The sequence below is a fragment of the Pteronotus mesoamericanus genome, unplaced genomic scaffold (genome assembly GCF_021234165.1).
Source record: "Pteronotus mesoamericanus isolate MK-2021 breed Mesoamerican mustached bat unplaced genomic scaffold, CSHL_Meso_final contig_64, whole genome shotgun sequence".
Taxonomy (NCBI): Eukaryota; Metazoa; Chordata; class Mammalia; order Chiroptera; family Mormoopidae; genus Pteronotus; species Pteronotus mesoamericanus.
In genome coordinates this window covers 2816369-2837760 of record NW_026555224.1, presented here as the reverse complement: position 1 = coordinate 2837760, position 21392 = coordinate 2816369, and the positions used below count along the sequence as shown (strand labels likewise).

The 21392-nt window shown below is 43.9% G+C and overlaps 1 protein-coding gene across 3 annotated transcripts in view; it reads left to right on the top strand.

Annotated features, from left to right (window-relative positions):
- PRKCB (protein kinase C beta) overlaps positions 1-21392 on the top strand; it is a 313522-nt gene that overhangs the window by 214246 nt on the left and 77884 nt on the right. For all 3 annotated transcript variants that reach the window (XM_054580891.1, XM_054580890.1, XM_054580892.1), the window contains 3 exons: positions 535-669; positions 5101-5197; positions 20681-20827. In XM_054580891.1, the coding sequence (XP_054436866.1) occupies positions 535-669; positions 5101-5197; positions 20681-20827 (379 nt within the window). The remainder of the gene's footprint in view (positions 1-534; positions 670-5100; positions 5198-20680; positions 20828-21392) is intronic.

The following is a 21392-nucleotide window of genomic DNA, read 5'->3' as shown; positions in this document are numbered from 1 at the left end:
GGCCACGGGCCAAAAGCATGATTCCTTGAAGGTAGCCTCCTCCTCTCTTTCCTCTCTCAAGGAAAATCTGGGAGCCCATTTCAGCCAGAAGCAAGAAGATGCCTCAGAACATACAATTTCCCCCAGACCAGCGCCAGTGAGGCTATCCTTTATCCGTTTCCCCAGCTTCACCTAACCCATGTGTGCAAACCCACATGGTTACATAATTACCATCCATATTTCTTAGAGTGAGAGTGTCTACAAGATTTCTAGAACACCATGAGCCCTATTAAGACATAAGGAAGGCAACAGAAGTAGCTGGAACCGCCCCTCTCAGAGCTGGCCTGGGCCTTCTGCCTGTTAAGCGATAGGCTGTCAAAAAGAAAATGCTCTTCCTCCCTGGGGAGAGCACCTGGGATGGAAACAGAATGTATTTCTTGCAAAAGCTTGTAATCTTTAAATATTCCTACCTTCAGGCCATGTCCTCTTATACGTTTCATCTGATTGAGAAATCACTGTAATCCCACTGACGTCTCCCTTTGTTCTTCCCCACAGCCAGCTGAAAGAATCGGACAAAGACAGGAGACTGTCTGTGGAGATTTGGGACTGGGATCTGACTAGCCGGAACGACTTCATGGGATCTCTGTCGTTTGGGATTTCTGAACTGCAGAAAGCTGGTGTTGATGGCTGGTAAGGAAGATTCCCCTTTGGAAGCTGTAATGCAGACAGCTGGGTCCATCCAACATGGGATCGAGACTGTCTTCCTTTTCCTCGTAAAGTACAATACTGACACAGAGTCACAAAGTGATGGCTGGTAGATTGGACTGGCCTCACAGATATGTTTTATTTGGTTCTTGTACTGAAAAGAAAAAAAATAATTGCCAATATTTAAAAAATCAGGTCATTTCCCATAAAAACTGAACTTCTCTCTTGAACAGCCAGAAAAATCTGAGCACACAATCAAATGAGAACAGTCGAAGAGTTAATGCCCCCTTAGGCAGGGTTTTGTATTTGCCGCAGTTCCCATCACTCCCTATTGTTTTATGCGGGCCCATCTTTACCCAATCACATGGTCTGACTGGCCCCATGGCCACTAGAGCTGCTCTCACAGTTTACCCAAAAGACATGTGCAATGCACTGCCAGATTTTAACTCTCTGTAGGAAAATTCTCCATCATTGTGACTGCTCCCAAGCCTGGCCAGATAAATGCTGGGGCTTGCTAGTAGGGTCAGCACACTGTCTCTCTTTTATTCTGGAGCTTTTGCCAAAAAAAAAAAAATTTTTGCCCAGCATTCCCAACAAAGAGGCTGAGTAAGCCTCCTTGGCAACCATTTGTTTTCTAGTTGTCTGAGTAAAGGAGTCAGAATGGACAGCCCATCATGGAACTGCTGGTTTCGCAGAGTCGGGGTTAGGGGCTGCTCTCTCTGATCTGTTTAAGAGAAGTTCTCTCATTTCTGAATGGTCTTACTCAGGACTTTTTCAGTTACAAGGGAAATTCAATCAAAATTAAACTTGTTTAGCAAGAAAGAAGAGATCACTGGAACCTCACACCCTTTCCATTGTTCACCTTGCAGATTCCTTGTCTCTCCGCTGTATTTATCAGGGACTTTTATTCAAATATGTACTGAGTGTCTAATCCATTCTTGTCACTAGAGATGTGTTGAGTATGAGGCAGATATGCTGTCCTGGAGCTGAGCTTCTAGAGGAGGCAGATAGGCCTTGAAGGAGAAATTATACAGATAACTAATCAATGATGCCATCAGAGATGTGAAGAGGACAGAAGCCCAGAGTACTACTACTACTGCTGCTACTAATATTGTGACTTAAAGCACAATTCATAAATGGTTAAAAATATAATTCTCATAAGATAAGAACTTGTCAAAGTTTTCCTTAGCTCCCAAGTGAGGAAAATAGGAAGAGCAGTGGCTGGTTCCAAACGTTTGTATGTCAGTAGACCATGGAATGCTGAAATAACTGCGAAGTTAGAGATAAAACCAGCTGCTAAACAGGGCAAAGAAATCACAGCCTTGGAGGTGAAGTGATCTGGCGGACTAGACGAACAAAATCTCACCTCAGTTTTCTAACCGTTAATATCCAGCTTTGCAGAGTTGGGAGGCCATCTGGGCTCTACTGGGTTAAGAATAAGTAATAGTACTGTGAGGAGGGTGAGAACTAATTAGGAAATGCTCTAGCATGGTATTAAAAGGTCCCACCATTACCTTTTTGCCTTTTCCCCAAGTCTTGGATAATTTTTCTTAGCATATGGGTGATTTAACATTGCATGCTCCACCGTTACCACTCACAGATTTCACGTTCCTTCCTCTTTAATTCTGGCATAAAGGGGTTAGGAGGAAGAATGCATGATCCCCACAGGGTGTAAGTGAGACAGGAGAGACTGCAATAATAATATTTAGAATAACAAGAGCTACCACTTACTGACTGTTACCAGATTGCTGGCACTAGGCTGATAACTTTCCAGGTTTCAGGAGGTGCATTGATACAGCACTAATCAGACAGATGGAAAAAACATAAGCTTCTTTATTTTCTATTATGGACCTTGTGCAGTTTCGTGACCTCATGGTGGCCGAGGACAAGGGGACTGGACCGGCACTGCATGTGGCGACTTCTGGCCTTCACTGCTGCAGGGGCTGATCCAGAGTTGGGGCACCATTCTGGCTTCATGCTAGAGTCCTGTCCTTAGCATGTTGCCTCTGGTCGGGGGGTCCCTCTACACTGTGTCTTTTCTGTCCCACCCCCAGACCCCTACCAGGCCCCACCGACTCAGCACTTCTGAGTCTCCTGCATGGAGAGCCAGGAGCATGGTTTCAGAGTCCTCCCTCTTTCTAACCTGCAGCTGCTGTTGCTGACACTCTGGCCTCTACATAGGTGTCTGCCCAGGGCCCCATGAGGAGGGAGGCAAAGCCCCTCTGCTTTGACCCTGTCCTCTCCCTTCTCCTGCCTGTGGTTCTCCAGGCTCCAAGGAGCAGGGCTGTCTCCACAGGTGCCACATCCTTCTCCCTGGCCCGATGCCTGGCTTTCTGCTCCCTTGAAGCAGACAGCGGAGTGCAGGGAGGACAAAATGGCTTAACGATGTGGGACAGCACATCAGGAGTAAGTCTGAAATATTACTGCATTTACACTTACGTCATCCTTTAGTTTTCTCAACAGTTCTGGGTGGAGTATTGTTCCTGGGATCAGAGTAGTTAAGGAATGTGCGAGGGACCCACGGCCCATAAGTGACAGAGCTGGAGTTCGGATCCAGGTCATTGCAATGTCAGAGCCTCTGCACATAACACATCCCATTCTGCCTCCTAATAACAAGGCAGAGGGTTGGAGGGCAGACAAGGAGATTCTGAGGTTGGCTTTCCTAAGTGTGTGGATGCTTTGTGACCTTCGGTGAATCACATCACCTATCTATACTATGGCCATATCTGCAGATAGGATTCCATTCATGCAGGATAATTACAGCACACCCTTCTCCTACCCCGGTCCACCTTTTAGGATATTGTGAGGATGGTGAAATCATAGTTTGGAGGGAACTTTTGCAAAATAAAAGCCCTCTTCAGATTTAGGGCCAAAATATCTGTGATGCTGTCTTAACTCTAAATGTGTCAAATTCTAGAAATTTGGATTCTTGTCCCAGGAATTCTTTTCACACTGTGTGATGTACAGTAAGTCACACATCCTGTCCGAGACTCACTTGCCCCATCTGGATGAGCCCTCCCAGCTCTTCTGTGTGCTGTGATGTGAGGCCTTGTGGCCGAGGCAGCAGAAGCAGCTGTGAAAGCTCCCAGATGTGGGGCACCAGCCTCAGGCCCCTCATCTGCCGCTTTGCCACTAGCTCTGTATCTGCTGTCAAATTCTCTTCTTCATTTCTAATTTGACTTACGATGTCTCCTTTCCCCTTGTTTTCCAGAGGTTTGTCTGTTTTATTGTTGTTTTTGGTACCTTTCCCCTAAAGAAACGGCTGTGGGATTTGTGTGTCAATTTTGTGTTTCTTCTTCCTTTCCTGTAGGTTCGTTTTGTGGTCGTCTTCGAGTTTCAGTTGAATGTTTTGCTGATTTGTTTTCCCTCTCTCAACTTCCTCTGCTTTTTAAAAATAATCACCAAGCATTGAGGGAATAAATATTTCCTTTAAGTTTTGAAATGTTACATTCTAGCTTTTGTTGCTTACTCAAGGCCTGCGGTTATATTTGTAATTTCCTTTCCAAGGAGCTTTTACAGTAGCCCCTCTTATTCGTAGATAAGCCCCCAGTGGGAACCCAAAACCCCAGATAGTTCCGAACCCTGTATATGCTATGTTTTTTCCTATGCGCATACCTTTTCACTTAAAGGAAGCACCTCATGGCTTCTCTTTGGCATATCCAAATTGCCAACTTCAGTACCCTTGTGCTTTAGGGCCATTCTTAAGTAAAATAAGGGTGACTTGAATATAAGCACTGCAATACTGGGACAGTTGATCTGATAACCAAGACAGCGTTTATAGTGTGGACACACTGGAGGAAGGGATGAGTCACAACCCAACCTGCTTGCTGACTTCCCATTTTAACAAGGAACGTGGGCACTGGTCTCAGAGCCTTGGGTAAGCTACACCGTTGACTTGGACTTGGGTAGCATTGAGTTGTATATGTTTATATTTTTACATTACTTTCTTCTTGTAACAAGTGATGTTGGCCTTCTTTATGAGACGTATCAAGTGTTCTTTCAGAGTGAATTTACTGTTTTAAAAAAAGAGGCAATTTAATGAAAAGCATTAGTCCGTGATATCCAGATTTAGCAAAACCCACAAAGGTAAATAAAGTTTGCCAAACACCACCCCATGTCCTTGTACTGTGACTTTAATTTGGGGAAATTTCCAGAAGTCCCTACTGTGTGGATAGCACCCTTCCTGACTTGTAGCAAAGATACAGATGTTCTCTTATTTTTTGTATATTTTTTGTAATTCCAGTGGGGATTTGGAAGGACAGAATTGAATATTAAATGTGGAGACTCAGATTGTCATCTCTACTTTGAATCACTGATTCCCTGTTTTTAGAAGCTGCCTAGGATGATTTGTGAATGGAGAACAAAATACTATCAAGTAGAGTCATGGAATTTGTCCTGGCCCTTGTCTCCCTTTAGGTTTAAGTTGCTGAGTCAGGAGGAGGGCGAGTACTTTAATGTGCCTGTACCACCAGAAGGAGGCGAAGGCAACGAGGAACTGCGGCAGAAATTCGAGGTGAGATGTCTTTCTTTCCGCATCAGTGGAAACTACTTGAATCTGCCTCAGTGCTGTTTTTCCTTGGGGTTTCTTACAAGGCCTTTCATGACTCTGTGTCTTGGCAATGTTCCGTCTCCCAGAAAACTCCTACTTATCCTTCAAGACCTCAATTAAGTGTTCCCTGCCTTGTGAAGACATTCCTGCCTCCCTGTCTCCATTGAGATTTAGACGTTTTCTTTAAAGTGCTCATTCACTGCCCAGGTCATTTTGGTGGTGGCTTGGACTGGGATGGTAGTGATGGTAAATAAAAGTGGACAGAATAGTGATATATTTTGTTGGCTGAGTCAACTAGGTTTGCTGAGGGATAGAATCTGGATTTGGATGTGTTGGTGGGATGGTGCTGTACTGTTGAAAAGTGGTTTATAGTGCTGGTGACTTCATGAAATTCCTGTAGGTGTATCTTTTGAGGAGTAAGAGCCCTGACCTTGGCTCTGACCTTTGGCTCTAGGGCTGGCTCTGCTTCTGTCTCAGATAAACTGCTTCCCTTCTGTGGGGCGAAATAGACACTATTTTTATCTTTTTGAGAGTAACTGGTGTGTAGGACACATCCTACTTTTACGAAGAAAGCATTTTGCGAAGAAGTGTTTTAGTTCTTTCATTACTTGTGTACTGACTGATTTTAAAGTTGTTTTATGATGGAACACATGATTTTCATGTAAACTCTATATACTGAGTCTGATGGGAAAATTACCAATTCTAGATAAGCAGTGATGGCCCACTGACTCTGAAAAAATTTATAAAATACCTACAGACAAAGTAGATTACCACCATTGTTATTCATCAAATAATCGCACAAGCAAAATATGTCCAGGTAATGTTCTGTGGAAGACAGGTCCATCGTACCTTAGAACATAGAGGGAAATGTAACTTGGAAAGCACAGGGATGATGTTATTGAGGAAACAACAATGGAAGTTAACCCAGGAAAGAAGGGGAGAAAGCATTCCATTCAGAGAAGACAGCATGTGCAAAGGCCCTGTGGTGGGGAGGTATAGCAGCTATGTGGGACTGACAGAAGGGCAGTTTGGGGAGAGCAGAGACAGCAAAAGGTGGGTACAAGTAAGGCTGGGAAAGGAGGAAGAGGTCTGAGCAGAAGGGCTGTGCTAGCTTCAGCAAGGATTTTTGCCATTTATTTCAAGAACCATGTTAGTTTCCCCCTGAGCTTGACAAAAATGTCACTTGAGTGTTGACCCTTGTCTTGAGCCTGTGCCCTCCATAGAACCTGGACTGTGGTGATGGTTCTGACCCAGTGGGATATCCCCTCCTGGAGACAAGTGGAATAAGCACTCTGGCCTTGAGCCTATGTTTGAGTCATTCTCCCCTGAACTTGGTGGCTGAGGGTCCTTCCTGTATACCTGGCTCGAGACCAAAGGAGTTGATAGAAGGACTTCTCACCCAGTAGAATTGAGAACTGGACACTTTAATAAAACAAGTCCTTCCAGAAAACATTTTCCATCTCTTTCCCCCACCTTCCTGATGACGTATCCATTTGCTGCTGTGTTAAAATGTATTACTGTGTGTAAAAAAAAACAAGGCCAATATTTTCTTGTACAAAATGACGTTTCAGTTGTGCAAAATGATTCCTTCTTTCCTAGGGGAGCTGAAGTGACATTTCAGAACACCAAGGAATACATTTCCTACATGAACAGAGCATTTGTCTGGGCTGGTTACTAGCTTGAAGTAAAGGGCTATTTTGTTTGCATGCAACAAAATGTGTCCCCTTTAATTGGAGCAAGAGCCCTCAGATGCTTGTTTATGTTGGACTGTAATTGCTCCTCACCATAGTTGTTGCTTTAAAAAAAAGTTTCCAACAGCCTGAAATTGTTCTCACATAGTGGAATTTCAGTTGACCTTGAACATGAGAAATGTAATCCCTGTGCAATAACCAATTAGCACCCAGAATTGCTTTCAAGTCTCTTATGTAGAGAAATTCTGAGTGATGGTAAAATTGAGCTGTTGGAATTGGGGTAAGAGAATTTCACAGTAGGGTGAGCGGGGTGCAGCTACTACGCATGATTTGTTTCCGAAGGTCGGAGTGAACTCTTCTGGGTTTTTTTTTTCCTGACTGTGGGCTTGCTGATGGGCCACAGAAGGGAAGGCACCATTTTAGATGGTTCAGAATGGGTTTTATGACTTTTTTCTTAAAAATTTCTTAGAATTTTTATTATTATTTAAGTACTTTAGGAATATTAACTCATTCAATTCAATCCTCATGACAACTGAATGGTAAATGCTATTAACATCCTAATTTTTCTTTTACCAGTGAGGAAACTGAGGTGCAGAGAGGTTAAGCCACTTTCTTACATCTCACTGCTGGTCATTGTCCTGCTTTGAGTGTCCCCAGCAGCAGACTAAGGATTCAAGTGCACGTGGCTTCTTTGGAGGAGATCCCAGGAGGCACCATAGGGTAGTGGGGAGTGGTGCAGGGAGAGGAAGGGAGCCAGAAAAGCATGTGTTGTCAAGCAAGTTACTACTCTGGGTAACTGGGGTTTCATCGCGCTGGGAGTTGAGTGCTACAGGGGTTCCCAATTGAGGGATCGGAAGCTGAAGTATCCACCTGCTCCCTTCTCTTGTGGCTGAGGTCTGCTTCCAGAGAAATTAACTTGCTAGCACTTCCAGCTTGTCCTGCTTGTGGGCTGTGCTTCTCATGCAACCAGGAGACAAGCCCACAGGCAGGGTCACAGGTGTCCTGGATAAGCAGCCCAGGTGTAGAGAGGAGTGTCCCACAGGTTGTCGGTGGGACACTTGGGGCTGCATCTGTACAGTGTAGCCTATTCTGTACCAGTGGTTTTAAAGTCAGGCTGCTTGGCTTTGAATCCCAGCTCTGCCCTCTCCTTACTGAGTGCTGTAGACAAGTTACTTGATATCTCTGAGCTTTTAATTCCCCATCTGTAAAATGGGGGATACGGTACTTCTTACCTCATAAAGTTGTCAGGATTGAATGAGATAGTGCATTTAGAACAGCATCTGGCATGTCCTAGCATTCAAACGTCAGGTTGTTGTTATCATCATCAGCTCCCTTTTGAAATAAATAAAGCTCAGGACATGCTCCTGAGCTTGGGAAGGGATGCTTGTGGGTCAGGGACTCCTAGCCCCCATGGCTAGGTACGGGGCAGGGGCTACGGGAGCTCCTTGAAGGGGTAGGGGTGGCAGAGGAGTCTAACTTAAGCCAGGACAAGCATTAATCATCTGAAACAAAGCCCTGGGGGCTGGCTGCTGAGGCACCTTCACTTTTCCCAGCACAGTCTGGAAGCAGGCAGAGGTGTCTGCTCAGAAGTGCAGCCTTATTTGCTTTCTCTTTGGACACTGGGTTCTAGGCCTCTAAATCACAGACATGAAAAGGCAACCAATACTGTGTTCCTGTTTCTCAAGACACATCCAAGCCAGCAAGACTGAGGATAATTTTAATTTGGGCCTCAGTTTTAAAATGTTCGATTTGATATAGAACCTGCTAGGCAGGAATTTACGGGTATCAGCTGATGGGTGTTGGTGCCAATTCAATGTCAATAGGAATCCCCAATTTGGGGTACGGTGAAGAATGAAACTATTTGGTGCAAATAGCTCAATAGTGATACAGTCTGCTTTGCTCCATGATGGTCTGCTCTGTACTGGTCTGTTTTGCTCTAGAAAGACATCTTTGGTGCTTCAGCTCTAGCCTGGGAAATGCAGTTTTTAGTCTTTGGTAGAAAGTCTGTTCTCTGAGTCAAAGGGAAGCCAGCTTATATACAGAAGTCCCCACCCCTGGTCCCTGATTGGTCCATCTAATGCCAGTTAGGACTCCACATCCTCGTAGTTTGTTTCAAAGGCACTGTCCTGATTGGTCTGAATAGAGCTTCTGTGATTGGTCAGAGCTGCACAGCTCCGACTGGATGGGGAATGACCTCCTTTCTGGGCTGGCTTAGATGGCAGGAACACAGTGCAGGCAGGCAGTTCCATTGTGGAGGCAGGAAGTTTACTGCAGATGCTCCTTCTTGAAGTGCAGTTTGTGTAAGAGGCTCCTGTGCAGAAGTGGCTGCCACCTTCTCCCTTTTTTTTTTTTTTCTAAGCTCATTTAGCCCCCAGGAGGCATTGTCACTTGTTGCCTTTTTTTTCCCCCCTTAGGGTTCACATTGGAAATCATGGGACTTTAAGAGGGACGGAGGACAGAGTTCTTGTCCCCCAGAGGCTCACAATATAAGGGTCACAAACCCAATTTTTTTCAGGAGCCAGGTAGATAGCAAGAAGGAAGAAAAACTTGATGTAAGAGAGTAGGGCATGGTGGGGACTCTGGTAAGCTAAGAGAGAGCATCTCTCATCCAGAGGCACCGTGCCTTACTGAATGAGGTTCTGTGTTGCCAGAACTACAGTAGTACCCCCATTATTTTGGGGGGATGTGTTCCAGTACCTCCAGTGGATACCTGAAACTGTGAATAGTACCAAACTATATATATACTGTGCTTTTTCCTATGCATACACACACTTTATGGCTTTTCATTGGTACCTCCAAACTGCCAGTATCCCTACTCTTGCACTTTGGGGCCATTATTAAGTAAAGTTAGGATTACTTGAACACAAGCACTGCAGCAGCGTGACAGTCAATCTGACGACTGAGGGTGCTACTAAGTGAGCAACCAGTTAGTAGTTTATACAACATGAAGATGCTAGACAATGGATGATTCACACCCCGGGTGGGACAGAGTGGGACTACGTGAGATTTCATCCCAGTGCTCAGAATGGTGTGTGATTTAAAACTTATGAATTGTGTATTTTTGGAATTTTGTATTTAATATTTTCAGACCACAGTTGACTGTGGATAACTGAAACCATGGAAAGCAAACTGCAGATAAGGGAGACTACTGTATTTCTTTATAAGAAGCTTGGGATTGGACTTTTAGAGGACATCTCCTGATTTTTAACAGTTTTCTACTTATTTAAATATTAAAACACCACCACCACTGTGCATGCCAGGCTGATAGAAATATTAAAATTCTGACCTAGAGCCTGGAAGCTTAGATAACATCCTGTGTTAGTGTGTTCAGGTTGCAGTAAAAAATACCATAGGCTGGGTGGCTTAAATAACAAACATTTATTATCTCACAGTTCTAGAGATCGGGAGGTCCAAGATCAAGGTGCTGGCAGATCAGTGTCTGGTGAGGGGCTTCCTGGTTCATAGACAGCCACTTTCTCATTTTTATTGCATGGTGGAAGGGACAAAGAAGCTCTCTTCAAGCTGCCCAGAGTCCCTGGAGGAGAGACCAGAAACAGGATTAACCGGAGAGTCCTAGAGCTGATTTCCTCCCATTTCCGTAGTCCCCATTTGGCGAGGGCAAGAAACGCACCCAAAGAGCCAAAAGCGGGGAAAACACACAATAGAAGAACCTAAACTGACCAGTGCCGCGAAGCTCGCGTGCCAGGGAGGCCAGATGAGTACGGGAGGTCCCGAATAAGCCCCCTGGTCTGGGGCAAGCACATGCGAGCCCAGGCAGGTGGGGGACCCTGCCACTCTGGGAACGCGCTCAAGGAGCCCGCATGAGAGCGCAGAGAGATCCCAAAAAATAGCCCAGCCCTGACCGAAGGGATCACAGAGCTGCTCCATGCAGGAGTCAGACACAGGCATTAGACTCCTGAAAGGCTCAAACAAACAACCCAAGGCCCTATAGGGTCAACAATTGACATCATCAGAGGCAAGCCCAGAAAGAAAAGTAAAGGACAAAAATACTTAACAGACTCTCACAAAAATGGGAAGAAAAAGAAGTTCCCCTCAAATGAGTGGAAAAGGGAACTCCCCACAGAGAGAGCTCAATGAAATAGAAGCAAGGGAACTATCAGATATGGAATTCAAAACAATGGTTCTAAGGAAGCTCAATGAGCTCAGCCAGCTCAAAGATAACTATGAGAAACTGCAGAGAAACTATCAGGATCTTACAGCAAACTATATCAGCCTGGAAAAAGACATAGAAACTATCAAGAAGACACAAGAGGATATGAAGAATACCATTTCTGAATTGAAGAACACAGTAGAAGGAATCCAAAGCAGGCTGGATGAAGCTGAGGATCGAATCAGTGAGATGGAGGACAAGGTAGAAAAAAGCTCCCAGAAAGAACAAGAAATGGAAAAACGGCTCAAAAAGAATGAAGAAGCATTTAGGGAAATGCAGGACAACCTGAAATGCAATAATATCTGTATAATAGGGATACCAGAAGGAGAAGAAGAGGAGCAAGGAATAGAGAACCTCCTCGAAAAAGTAATGATGGAAAATTTCCCTAATTTGAGGAGAGAAAGGCTCTCATGGATCCAGGAGGCACAGAGGACCCCACTCAAGAGGGACCCAAGGAGGTCCACTCCAAGACACATCATCATTAAAATGGCAAATGTCAAAGACAAAGAGAGAATCCTCAAGGCAGCAAGGGAGAAGGAGAAAGTAACATACAAGGGGGCCCCGATACGCCTAGGAGCTGACTTCTCAACAGAAACACTCCAAGCCAGAAGGGAATGGCAACAAATATTCCAAGCCATGAAAAGCAAGGGCCTACAGCCGAGGCTGCTCTACCCAGCTAGGCTCTCCATTAAAATAGAAGGAGAAATACGGAGTTTCCCAGACAAAAGAAAGCTAAAAGAATACATCTCTACCAAACCAGCACTCCAAGATATGCTAAGGGGACTGGTTTAAGCAGATGAAGGAAAAGAATGAGACAGAGAGGAACACAAGTACAAAGAGAAAAGATGAGTAAGTTTCTATCAGTAATATCTCTCAATGTGAATGGACTAAATGCCCCAATCAAGAGACACAGGGTAGCTGAATGGATAAGAAAACATGACCCACACATATGCTGCCTACAAGAGACCCACCTCAGAGCAAAAGACCTACACAGATTGAAAGTAAAGGGATGGAAAATAATATTCCAAGCAAATGGACATGAGAAAAAGGCTGGCGTTGCCATACTTGTATCAGACAAAGTCGATTTCAAAGCAAAGGCCATAAAGAGAGACCCAGAGGGGCACTTTATCATACTTAAAGGAAGAATCTCTCAAGAAGACATCAACATTGTAAACTTATATGCTCCCAATATAGGAGCCCCCAAGTTTATAAGGAAATTGTTGGATGACTTCAAAAAAGATATAGACAGCAACACACTGATAGTAGGGGATTTCAACACCCCACTGTCAAAAATGGACAGATCTTCCAAACAAAACATTAATAGACATATCGTGGCGCTGAATGACACACTGAATCAAAGAGACTTAACTGACATATATAGAACCTTACATCCCAAAGAAGAAAAATACACATTCTTTTCAAATGCTCATGGCAGTTTTTCAAAGACAGACCACATGATAGGACACAAAGCAAACCTCAGCAAATTCAGGAAAATTGAAATAATACCAAACTTTTTCTCAGACCACAAGGCCTTGAAACTCGAAATCAACCTCAAAGAGAAACTTCAAAAACTTGCAAACTCATGGAGACTGAACAGTACACTATTAAACAATGAATCGGTCAATAATGAGATAAGAGAAGAAATCAAAAAATTTCTGGAAACAAATGAAAATGAACAGACAACTGTCCAAAACCTATGGGACACAGCAAAGGCGGTCCTGAGAGGGAAGGTCATAGCAATACAGGCCTACCTTAAAAAGATAGAAACATTTCAAATAAAAGACCTAACACTACAACTTCAAGAAGTGGAGAAACAACAACAAATAAATCCCAGAGCAAGTAGAAGGAAGGAAATAGTCAAGATTAGAGCAGAACTGAATGACATAGAGACAAAAAGGACAATTCAGAGGATTAACCAATCCAGAAGCTGGTTCTTTGAAAAGATTAATAAAATTGACAAGCCTTTAAGCAGACTCATCAAGAAAAAGAGGGAGAGGACCCAAATTAATAATATCAGAAATGAAAGAGGAGAAATAACAACTGATACCACAGAAATACAAATGATCATCAGAAACTACTATGAACAATTATATGCCAAGAAATTTGAAAATCTTGATGAAATGGACAAATTTTTAGAAAAGTATAATCTTCCAACACTGAAGGAGGAAGAAACAGAAAGCTTGAACAGACCGGTGACAGCTGGGGAAATTGAAGCAGTCATCAAGAAACTCCCGGCACACAAAAGCCCTGGGCTGGACGGTTTCACAGGAGAATTTTACAAAACATTTAAGGAAGAGCTAACCCCTGTCCTTCTCAGACTATTCCAAAAAATCCAAGAGGAGGGAAGACTCCCAGGCTCCTTCTATGAGGCCAGCATCACCCTGATCCCAAAACCAGATAAAGACCCTACAAAGAAAGAAAACTACAGGCCAATTTCCCTGATGAACATAGATGCTAAAATCCTCAACAAAATATTGGCAAACCGCATCCAGCAATACATTCAAAACATTATCCACCACGATCAAGTGGGATTCATCCCAGGGATGCAGGGATGGTTCAATATACGCAAATCAGTAAACGTGATACATCACATAAATAAAAGAAAAGACAAAAACCACATGATCATCTCAATAGATGCAGAAAAAGCATTTGACAAGGTACAGCACCCATTTATGATCAAAACACTCAGCAAAGTGGGAATAAATGGGGCATTCCTCAATGTAATAAAGGCCATATATGAAAAACCTACAGCTAATATCATACTCAACGGGCAAAAACTGAAAGCTTTCCCACTAAGATCGGGAACACGACAAGGATGTCCGCTCTCACTGCTTCTTTTCAACATCATATTGGAAGTCCTAGCCACAGCGGTCACACAAGAGAAAGAGATAAAAGGCATCCAAATAGGAAAGGAGGAAGTAAAACTATCATTGTTTGCAGATGACATGATAGTGTACATAGAGAACCCTGTAGACTTTACCAAAAAACTCCTCAACCTAATAAGTGAATTTGGCAAAACAGCAGGATACAAAGTCAACATTCAGAAATCAAAGGCGTTTTTGTACACCAGCAATGCAATAGAAGAAGAAGAAATCAGAAAAAATATACCATTCGATATAGCACGAAAAAAGATAAAGTACCTAGGGATAAATTTAACCAAAGATACAAAAGACCTGTATGCAGAAAACTATTCAACATTGAAAAAAGAAATTAAGGAAGACACAAATAAATGGAAGCATATACCGTGCTCATGGATTGGAAGAATTAATAGCCTCAAAATGTCCATACTACCCAAAGCAATTTATAGATTCAATGCAATCCCTATTGAGATACCAATGACGTATTTCACAGAAATAGAACAGACATTTCAAAAACTTATAGGGAACCATAAATGACCCCGAATAGCTGCAGGAATTTTGGGAAAGGAAAACAAAGGAGGAGGGATCACAATACCAGACATCAAAGTATACTGCAAAGCCACTATACTCATAACAATTTGGTACTGGCACAAGAACAGACCCATAGACCAGTGGAACAGAATAGAAAGCCCAGAAATAAGCACAGGTCTCTATGGGCATCTAATATTTGACAAAGGGGGCAGAAGCATAAAATGGAGCAATAACAGCCTCTTCAACAAATGGTGTTGGGAGAGCTGGACGGCTACATGCAAAAAATTGAAATTCGATCATCAGCTGACACCATACACAAAAATAAACCCAAGATGGATAAAAGACTTAAATATAAGTCGCAACACCATCAAAGTCCTCGAGGAGAACATTGGCAGGAAACTCTCAGATATCCCACGCAGCAATTTTTTCACTGATATGTCTCCTAAAGCAAGGGACATAAAGGAAAGAATAAACAAATGGGACCTCATCAAAATAAGAAGCTTCTGCACGGCGAAAGAAAACATCAGCAAAATGAAAAGGGAGCCAACCGTATGGGAAAATATATTCGCTAATGATACATCAGATAGAGGTTTGATCTCCAAGATATATAAAGAACTCACTCGACTCTACTCCAAGAAGACAAACGATCCAATTAAAAAATGGGCAAAGGATCTGGGCAGATGCTTTTCTAAGGAGGAGATACAGAGGGCCCAGAGGCATTTGAAAGGATGCTCAGCATCACTAGCCATCAGAGAAATGCAGATCAAAACCACCATGAGGTACCACCTCACACCGGTCAGAATGGCCATCATAAACAGATCCACAAACAACAGGTGCTGGCGAGGCTGTGGAGAAAAGGGAACCCTAGTCCACTGTTGGTGGGAATGCAGACTGGTGCAGCCACTATGGAAAGCAGTGTGGAATTTCCTCAGAAAGCTGAAAATGGAACTGCCTTTTGATCCAGCGATTCCCCTGCTGGGACTATACCCTAAGAATCCCAAAACGCCAATTCAAAAGAACCTATGCACCCCAATGTTCATAGCAGCACAATTTACAATAGCCAAGTCTTGGAAGCAACCTAAATGCCCATTAGTAGATGATTGGATCAAAAAGTAATGGTACATATACACAATGGAATACTACGCAGCAGAAAGAAAAAAAGAAGTAGTAAACTTTGCGACAGCATGGATGGAACTGGAGAGCATCATGCTAAGCGAAATAAGCCAGGGGGCGAAAGACAAATACCATATGATCTCACCTATATGCGGAAGCTGACCAACAATGCAAAGATGCAAGGAAAATATGACCAGCAACACTGAAAGGAAAAGAAATCAACAGAGACAAGAGGGAAGGAGGGAGGGGGGGCAGGGAAAGGGAAGGGAAGGGGAAAGTCAAGGAACATATAGCAAGGACTCATGGACAAAACCAAAGGGGAAGAGCTGAGGGAGGGAAGGTGGGAGGGGGCAAGGGAAAGAGGTGGGGGGGAGGCAGAGACAAATGTATTTAAAAAGTAAATAAATTAAAAAAAAAAAAAGATTGCACATAAAAAAAAAAAGAAGCTCTCTTCAGAATCTATAAAAGGGCACTAATCCCACTCCTTAGGGCTCCACCCTCATGACCTCGTCACCTTGCAAAGACCATGTCTCTGAATACCATCACACTAGGGGTTAAGGTTTCAACACATACCTATGAGAAAAGACACAAAAGCAAATTGGGATGAAGTATGGAAAGAGGACTTTAGCATAAAATTCAGAGCAAAGAAGGTTACTTGCAGGACTAAGGGATGAAGCTATCGGTCACTCGCTGCTCCTTGAAGGACAGAAAAAAAATTTCTTTAAAGCAAAGTCAATTGGAGAAATTGGGACGATTGAGCTCTTCAGTCATGTTTCACTTGCAGGGTGTGCTGGGGCCTACAGGTGGTGGGCATGCAAACCTAAGGGCTGGAATGGGGACTGGGGACCAGGGGCAGCCAGGACTGGGATCTTCACAAGTTGAAAACAGAGTATGTGAATTGGTTGAATCCTGAATCAGGATTCAGAGAAGGGAGGAGACATTGTAATAAATCAAGGAGATGGCAGGGTGGGAAGGGAAGAACGTGTTTGGGTCAAGACAGCCTGGGCAGCAAAGTTCTGGGGGCTGGGAAGTAAGACTTCGAAGTGATGGGATGACATGGTCCAAAAAAGGCAACGCAACTTCTGTTTTAGGTTCTTCTCTTATTTGCATTCTCCCTTATGATCTCATGGTTTCAACTACCCACTCCATGCCAGTAATCCCCAAAACCCTGTCTCTGGTTCATGGATTGTTTCTTAACCTCAAGTCCACATAGACAAGTCCTTACTGGGTATGTACACTGGGTTGTCCCAGAGACACTTAAATCGCAACATATCTTACTATAAAATAACTTGACCAAGTATGTTCACAGTAGCCAAAAAGGGGATCAACACAAACAATGAACATGACACAGCAATACAAGGAACAAACTCCTGATTCATGCAACAAAAGGGATGAATTTCAACAATGTTACCATGAGCAAAAGAAACCAAATGAAAGACTGCCTCCTCTGATACTTCACTAAAGTTGTGGGGTTTTCACACCATGCAGTCCTCCCATTCTTTGCAGACACCATCCAGGTGTCCTACAGTTGAATTCAGTTACATCACTCACTACCCGGAGTTAGCACAGGCCCCACAGGTTAAGGGCTCAACCCCTCAAGACTGCCCCCATTTGAGACTCCAGTCACAAATAGTGGATCTCCAGGTCACCCATACTCTGTCTGACGTAGCTACAAATCAGGACTTCCCAGGACCCCCTCCTCAGGTTTAGTTTGCTCACAGGACTAAAGGAAGCACTTTCGTTATACTGGTTTATTCTGTGATAAAGGATACAGATGAACAACTATACAGGGCAAGGTCCAGAAGGGTCCCAAGTGCAAATGCTTCTGTTCCCATGGCATTGGGGTGCACCAGCCACCCTGCTTGTGGATGTGTCCACCATCCCAGAAGCTCTGCAAACCACATAGTTTATGGAATTTTATGAGACTTCATCATGTTGGCATGATCAATTATTAATCTCCAGCCCCAGAAGATAGGGGCTGAAAGCTCCAAGTTTCCAGTCATGGTTTGGTCCTCTGGGACCAGCCTCGATCCAGGAGACATTCTGGAGCCCACCAAGAGTCCCTTTTTAGGAAAAAAAAAAAAAAAAGGATGCTGCTATTACCTAGGAAATTCCAAGGGATTTAGGAGCTCCATTCTAGGAACAGAGAACCAAAACCAAACAGTAGAATAAAAGATGTTCCTAGCACTCCTGTCACCGAAGAAATTCCAAGGGTTTCAGGAGCTCTGTGTCAGCAAAACCAGGGACAGAGACCAAATATATACTGCTTATTGTGTCACATTCTGTGACTCCATTTAGGGAAAGTTCATGAACAAACAAAACTGACCTTTGAGGATGCTCAGAACAGAGATTCCCTGTGTGAGAGGAGGGTGGACTGGGAAGGGGCCCGAGGGAGCCTCCTGAGGGTGGTGGAACTGTGCTATATCTTGATTGGGGTTTGGGTTACTGGTGCATATACATTTGTCAACATTCATAGAACAGTACACCTAAGATTTATGCATTTCCCTGAATCCACCTCAACTTTTGAACACTAGTTACAAAAAGAAAACAATGGTGGATGTTTCAGTCAGCATGACAAATGGAACCTCATCATCAGGGAAGACATAAATCTTGCAGTTTTAAGCCACTATATATAGGGAAGGGGGACTTTCAATGACTCAGAAATCAGACTAGTCACTTCTTCTCACCTTGTGGCCCACACTTGCCCCATCTCCACTTTTCATCTCAGTGGAAAGCACCACTACCCTCCCAGATGCTCAAAACAGAGGTAGAGTTGTCCTTCGCTCCCGACCTCACCCAATCCATATCCAGTCTGTCTCCCAAATAAGCCCACTTCATTCCACCCGCACCGCAGACTTTAAGTTCAGGCTACACCATTTCTCACCTTAATGGCTGTGGTCACTTCATAATGGTTTCCAAACTCGTCTTCTCTAAATGGGTCTCTTCGCTAAACCCAGAGTGCTCTCCTCAATGTGATAGGATCACACTACAGCCTTGTGAAAACCTTGTGTGCTCAGAATCAGCCCAGACTTATTGATGGCATTTGCAAGGTCCTTCCAACCTTCTGGCTACATCCTAGGCTATATCTATCTGCCTTGCACTCCGTGCTTGGGCCCGATGGAACAGCATTTTAGTTCTTTGAATGTGTCTTGTTCTTTGGTCTGTAAAAACTGTTCATGCTGCTGACTCCAAATTCTTTTCCTGGGTAACTCCTAAATCCATTTTGAACACAGTACAGGGGACCCAGTTCCTGTTGGAATGCAAATTCTTTGACTAGTATCTGCTTGCCTCCCTGAAGGAACCTCTGAAAGTAGGGCAGTATCTGGCATGTAGCAGGAATTCAATTTATTGAATGAATGAATGAATGAATGAATGAATCTTCTATGATACTGAAAACCTGGAAAGTTTTTGTTGCCCCTTTGTCTTCAAAAATAAAAGTGAACAACACAACAATGATAATACCTACCATTCACTGAGCACGTACTAAGTGACAGGAATGGTGCTGAGAACTTTGTAATACATTATCTCATGTCATTAACTCACTTCCTTGAAAAGGGGACTAAAATTTAGAAAAGTTCATTCACCAAATGCAAGTAAGTGCCTCTCTGTACTGGGCAGCTCTCATGGAGTTTGTCTTCTAGTGTGCAGAGAAAGACTATAAATTAAGAAACAAGTAAATATCTGGTTTGTAAGGCGGTGACAAGAAATGGAGAAAATAAAGTAAATAAGGGGAGGGAGATTGCTGAGAACTGTTTCATACTGGGTGCTTTGTGAAGGGCTTGCGTATAGGTGAGGGAGTTCTCAGGAAAGAGCTCCAGGCACAGAAGACAGCAAAGGTCCTGGGGCATGAGTGTATGTGGTGCTTTCAGAGAACAACAATGAGGCCAGTGTGGTGGCAGCAAGGAGAAAGGGATGAAATCAGAGTGCAGAAGGGCCAGGTTACCTGTGGTCTTTGGCTGTTTCTCTGAGAAAGACAGGAAGGTCGTTGATGTTGGGTGAAGGAGCATTGTAAATTCAGGATAGTAACTCCAGAGTTGGAACTGTAAGCTGAGCTTTTAATGTCACAAGTTTGTTTCTCCTAGAAGCAAATCAATAACAAGGTCCTGGTAGCTACAGGTCTTAGTGGTCATCTCCCATTCTTTCCTCGTTTGGGAGCATTTGCTGCCATCTGAGTCACTGATCTGCTGCTCACATAAGCAGGTCTATCCGCATTGTACTGCGGACACACATGGGCCCATTCATTCATTTACCCATGGAGCCAGAAACTATATCAGTTGTCAGGGAAATTGTGGAGAATGAGACAGAGTCTGTGCCCTCACAGTTTTCAGTGCACTGGGGGAAATAAGTGAACAGACAATTATCATCCAATATAAATGGGAAATGAAATGGATAAAGGGAGCAAATAGGGACAACTAGTCCAGACACCTGGAATCAAGGAGGGCTTCCCTGAGGAAGTGAAACTGGGGGTAACTAAGTTGGTGAAGGAAGGCAAGAGAGTAGCTATCCACATGGCAGCAAGAGCACTTGCAAAGGCCCTGAACTGGGAGGTGAAAGAATGAAGCTGGGATGCAGGGAAGAAGGATCTAAGAAGTGATAAGATTGGAGAACTAGGGAGGGTCCTATCATCCTGTGCCATATTGGCCGGCAAAAGTCCGAAGTCTTTATCCTAAAAATAATAGATCACCACTGAAGCATTTTAAGCAAGTAGTGACTCAGTTGGCTGTGAGGAAGTGGAAGCTCACTCTGGCTGCATGTGAAGCCCAGTGTGGAGGGAACCAAGGTAGATTGTCCAGGTGAGAGGCGATGACAGGTGATGTTGGTGGAGATGGAAAGAAGATGAATTCTAGAGGCAGCTAGGAGGGAAAAGTGACTGTTCCTCGTGAGGACGTGAGGACTACGAGAGAATTGGGTGTGCCAAGGATGGGCTCCAGGTTTAGGCCTTGTAGAGTATGTTGGCCATGCTTTTCACAGGGATACAGGTGGGGCATGTGTGGCAGGAACTACAGCATGCAGTGTCTACATGTGTCTTCCTACAAAAGAATCCTCACACCCTAATGATGTATCTGTGTCCTTTCCCCTCCAGAGAGCCAAGATTGGCCAGGGAACCAAGGCTCCAGAAGAGAAGACGACCAGCACCATAGCCAAATTTGACAACAATGGGAACAGGGACCGGATGAAGCTGAGTGATTTTAACTTCCTGATGGTGCTTGGGAAAGGCAGCTTTGGCAAGGTATAGTGTGGCTGGGTGGCCATACCTGCTCCAGAAGAAATGATTAACAAGGCAACCACATTTGCTGCTCATGTGGGGCTTGCATTCCGGTGAGGTAGAAAGTAAAAAGTAAATAGGCCCACACTACAGTTTGTAGTGGGCACTATGAAGGAAATGAATAGAATGCTGTGCCACAGACAAATCAAGAGGGGATCCACTCTGATTGTCTAAGGAGATGACATACAAACTGAGATGTAAGGATGAGAATGAACCAGCCATGCATTCAAAGAGCTAGGCGAGAACATGTGCAAAGGTCCTGGGGTGGACAGGGCTTGGCACATTCTAGGCACATCAGAAGGTGTGGGGCCAAAATGTCATAAGCAAGGAAGGTAGTAGGATGCAAGATTGCACAGATGGGCCCTGATAATGCACAGCCTATGAGCTGTGATGGAGAGTTTGGATTTTATTCACAGTGCAATGGGGAGCCACTGAAAATTTTTAAGCAGAGAAATGACATGATCCGATTTGCCTTTTGGAAAAGATCATTCTTGCAGCCAAGAATGGAGACAGTTCCTTTCACATAGTA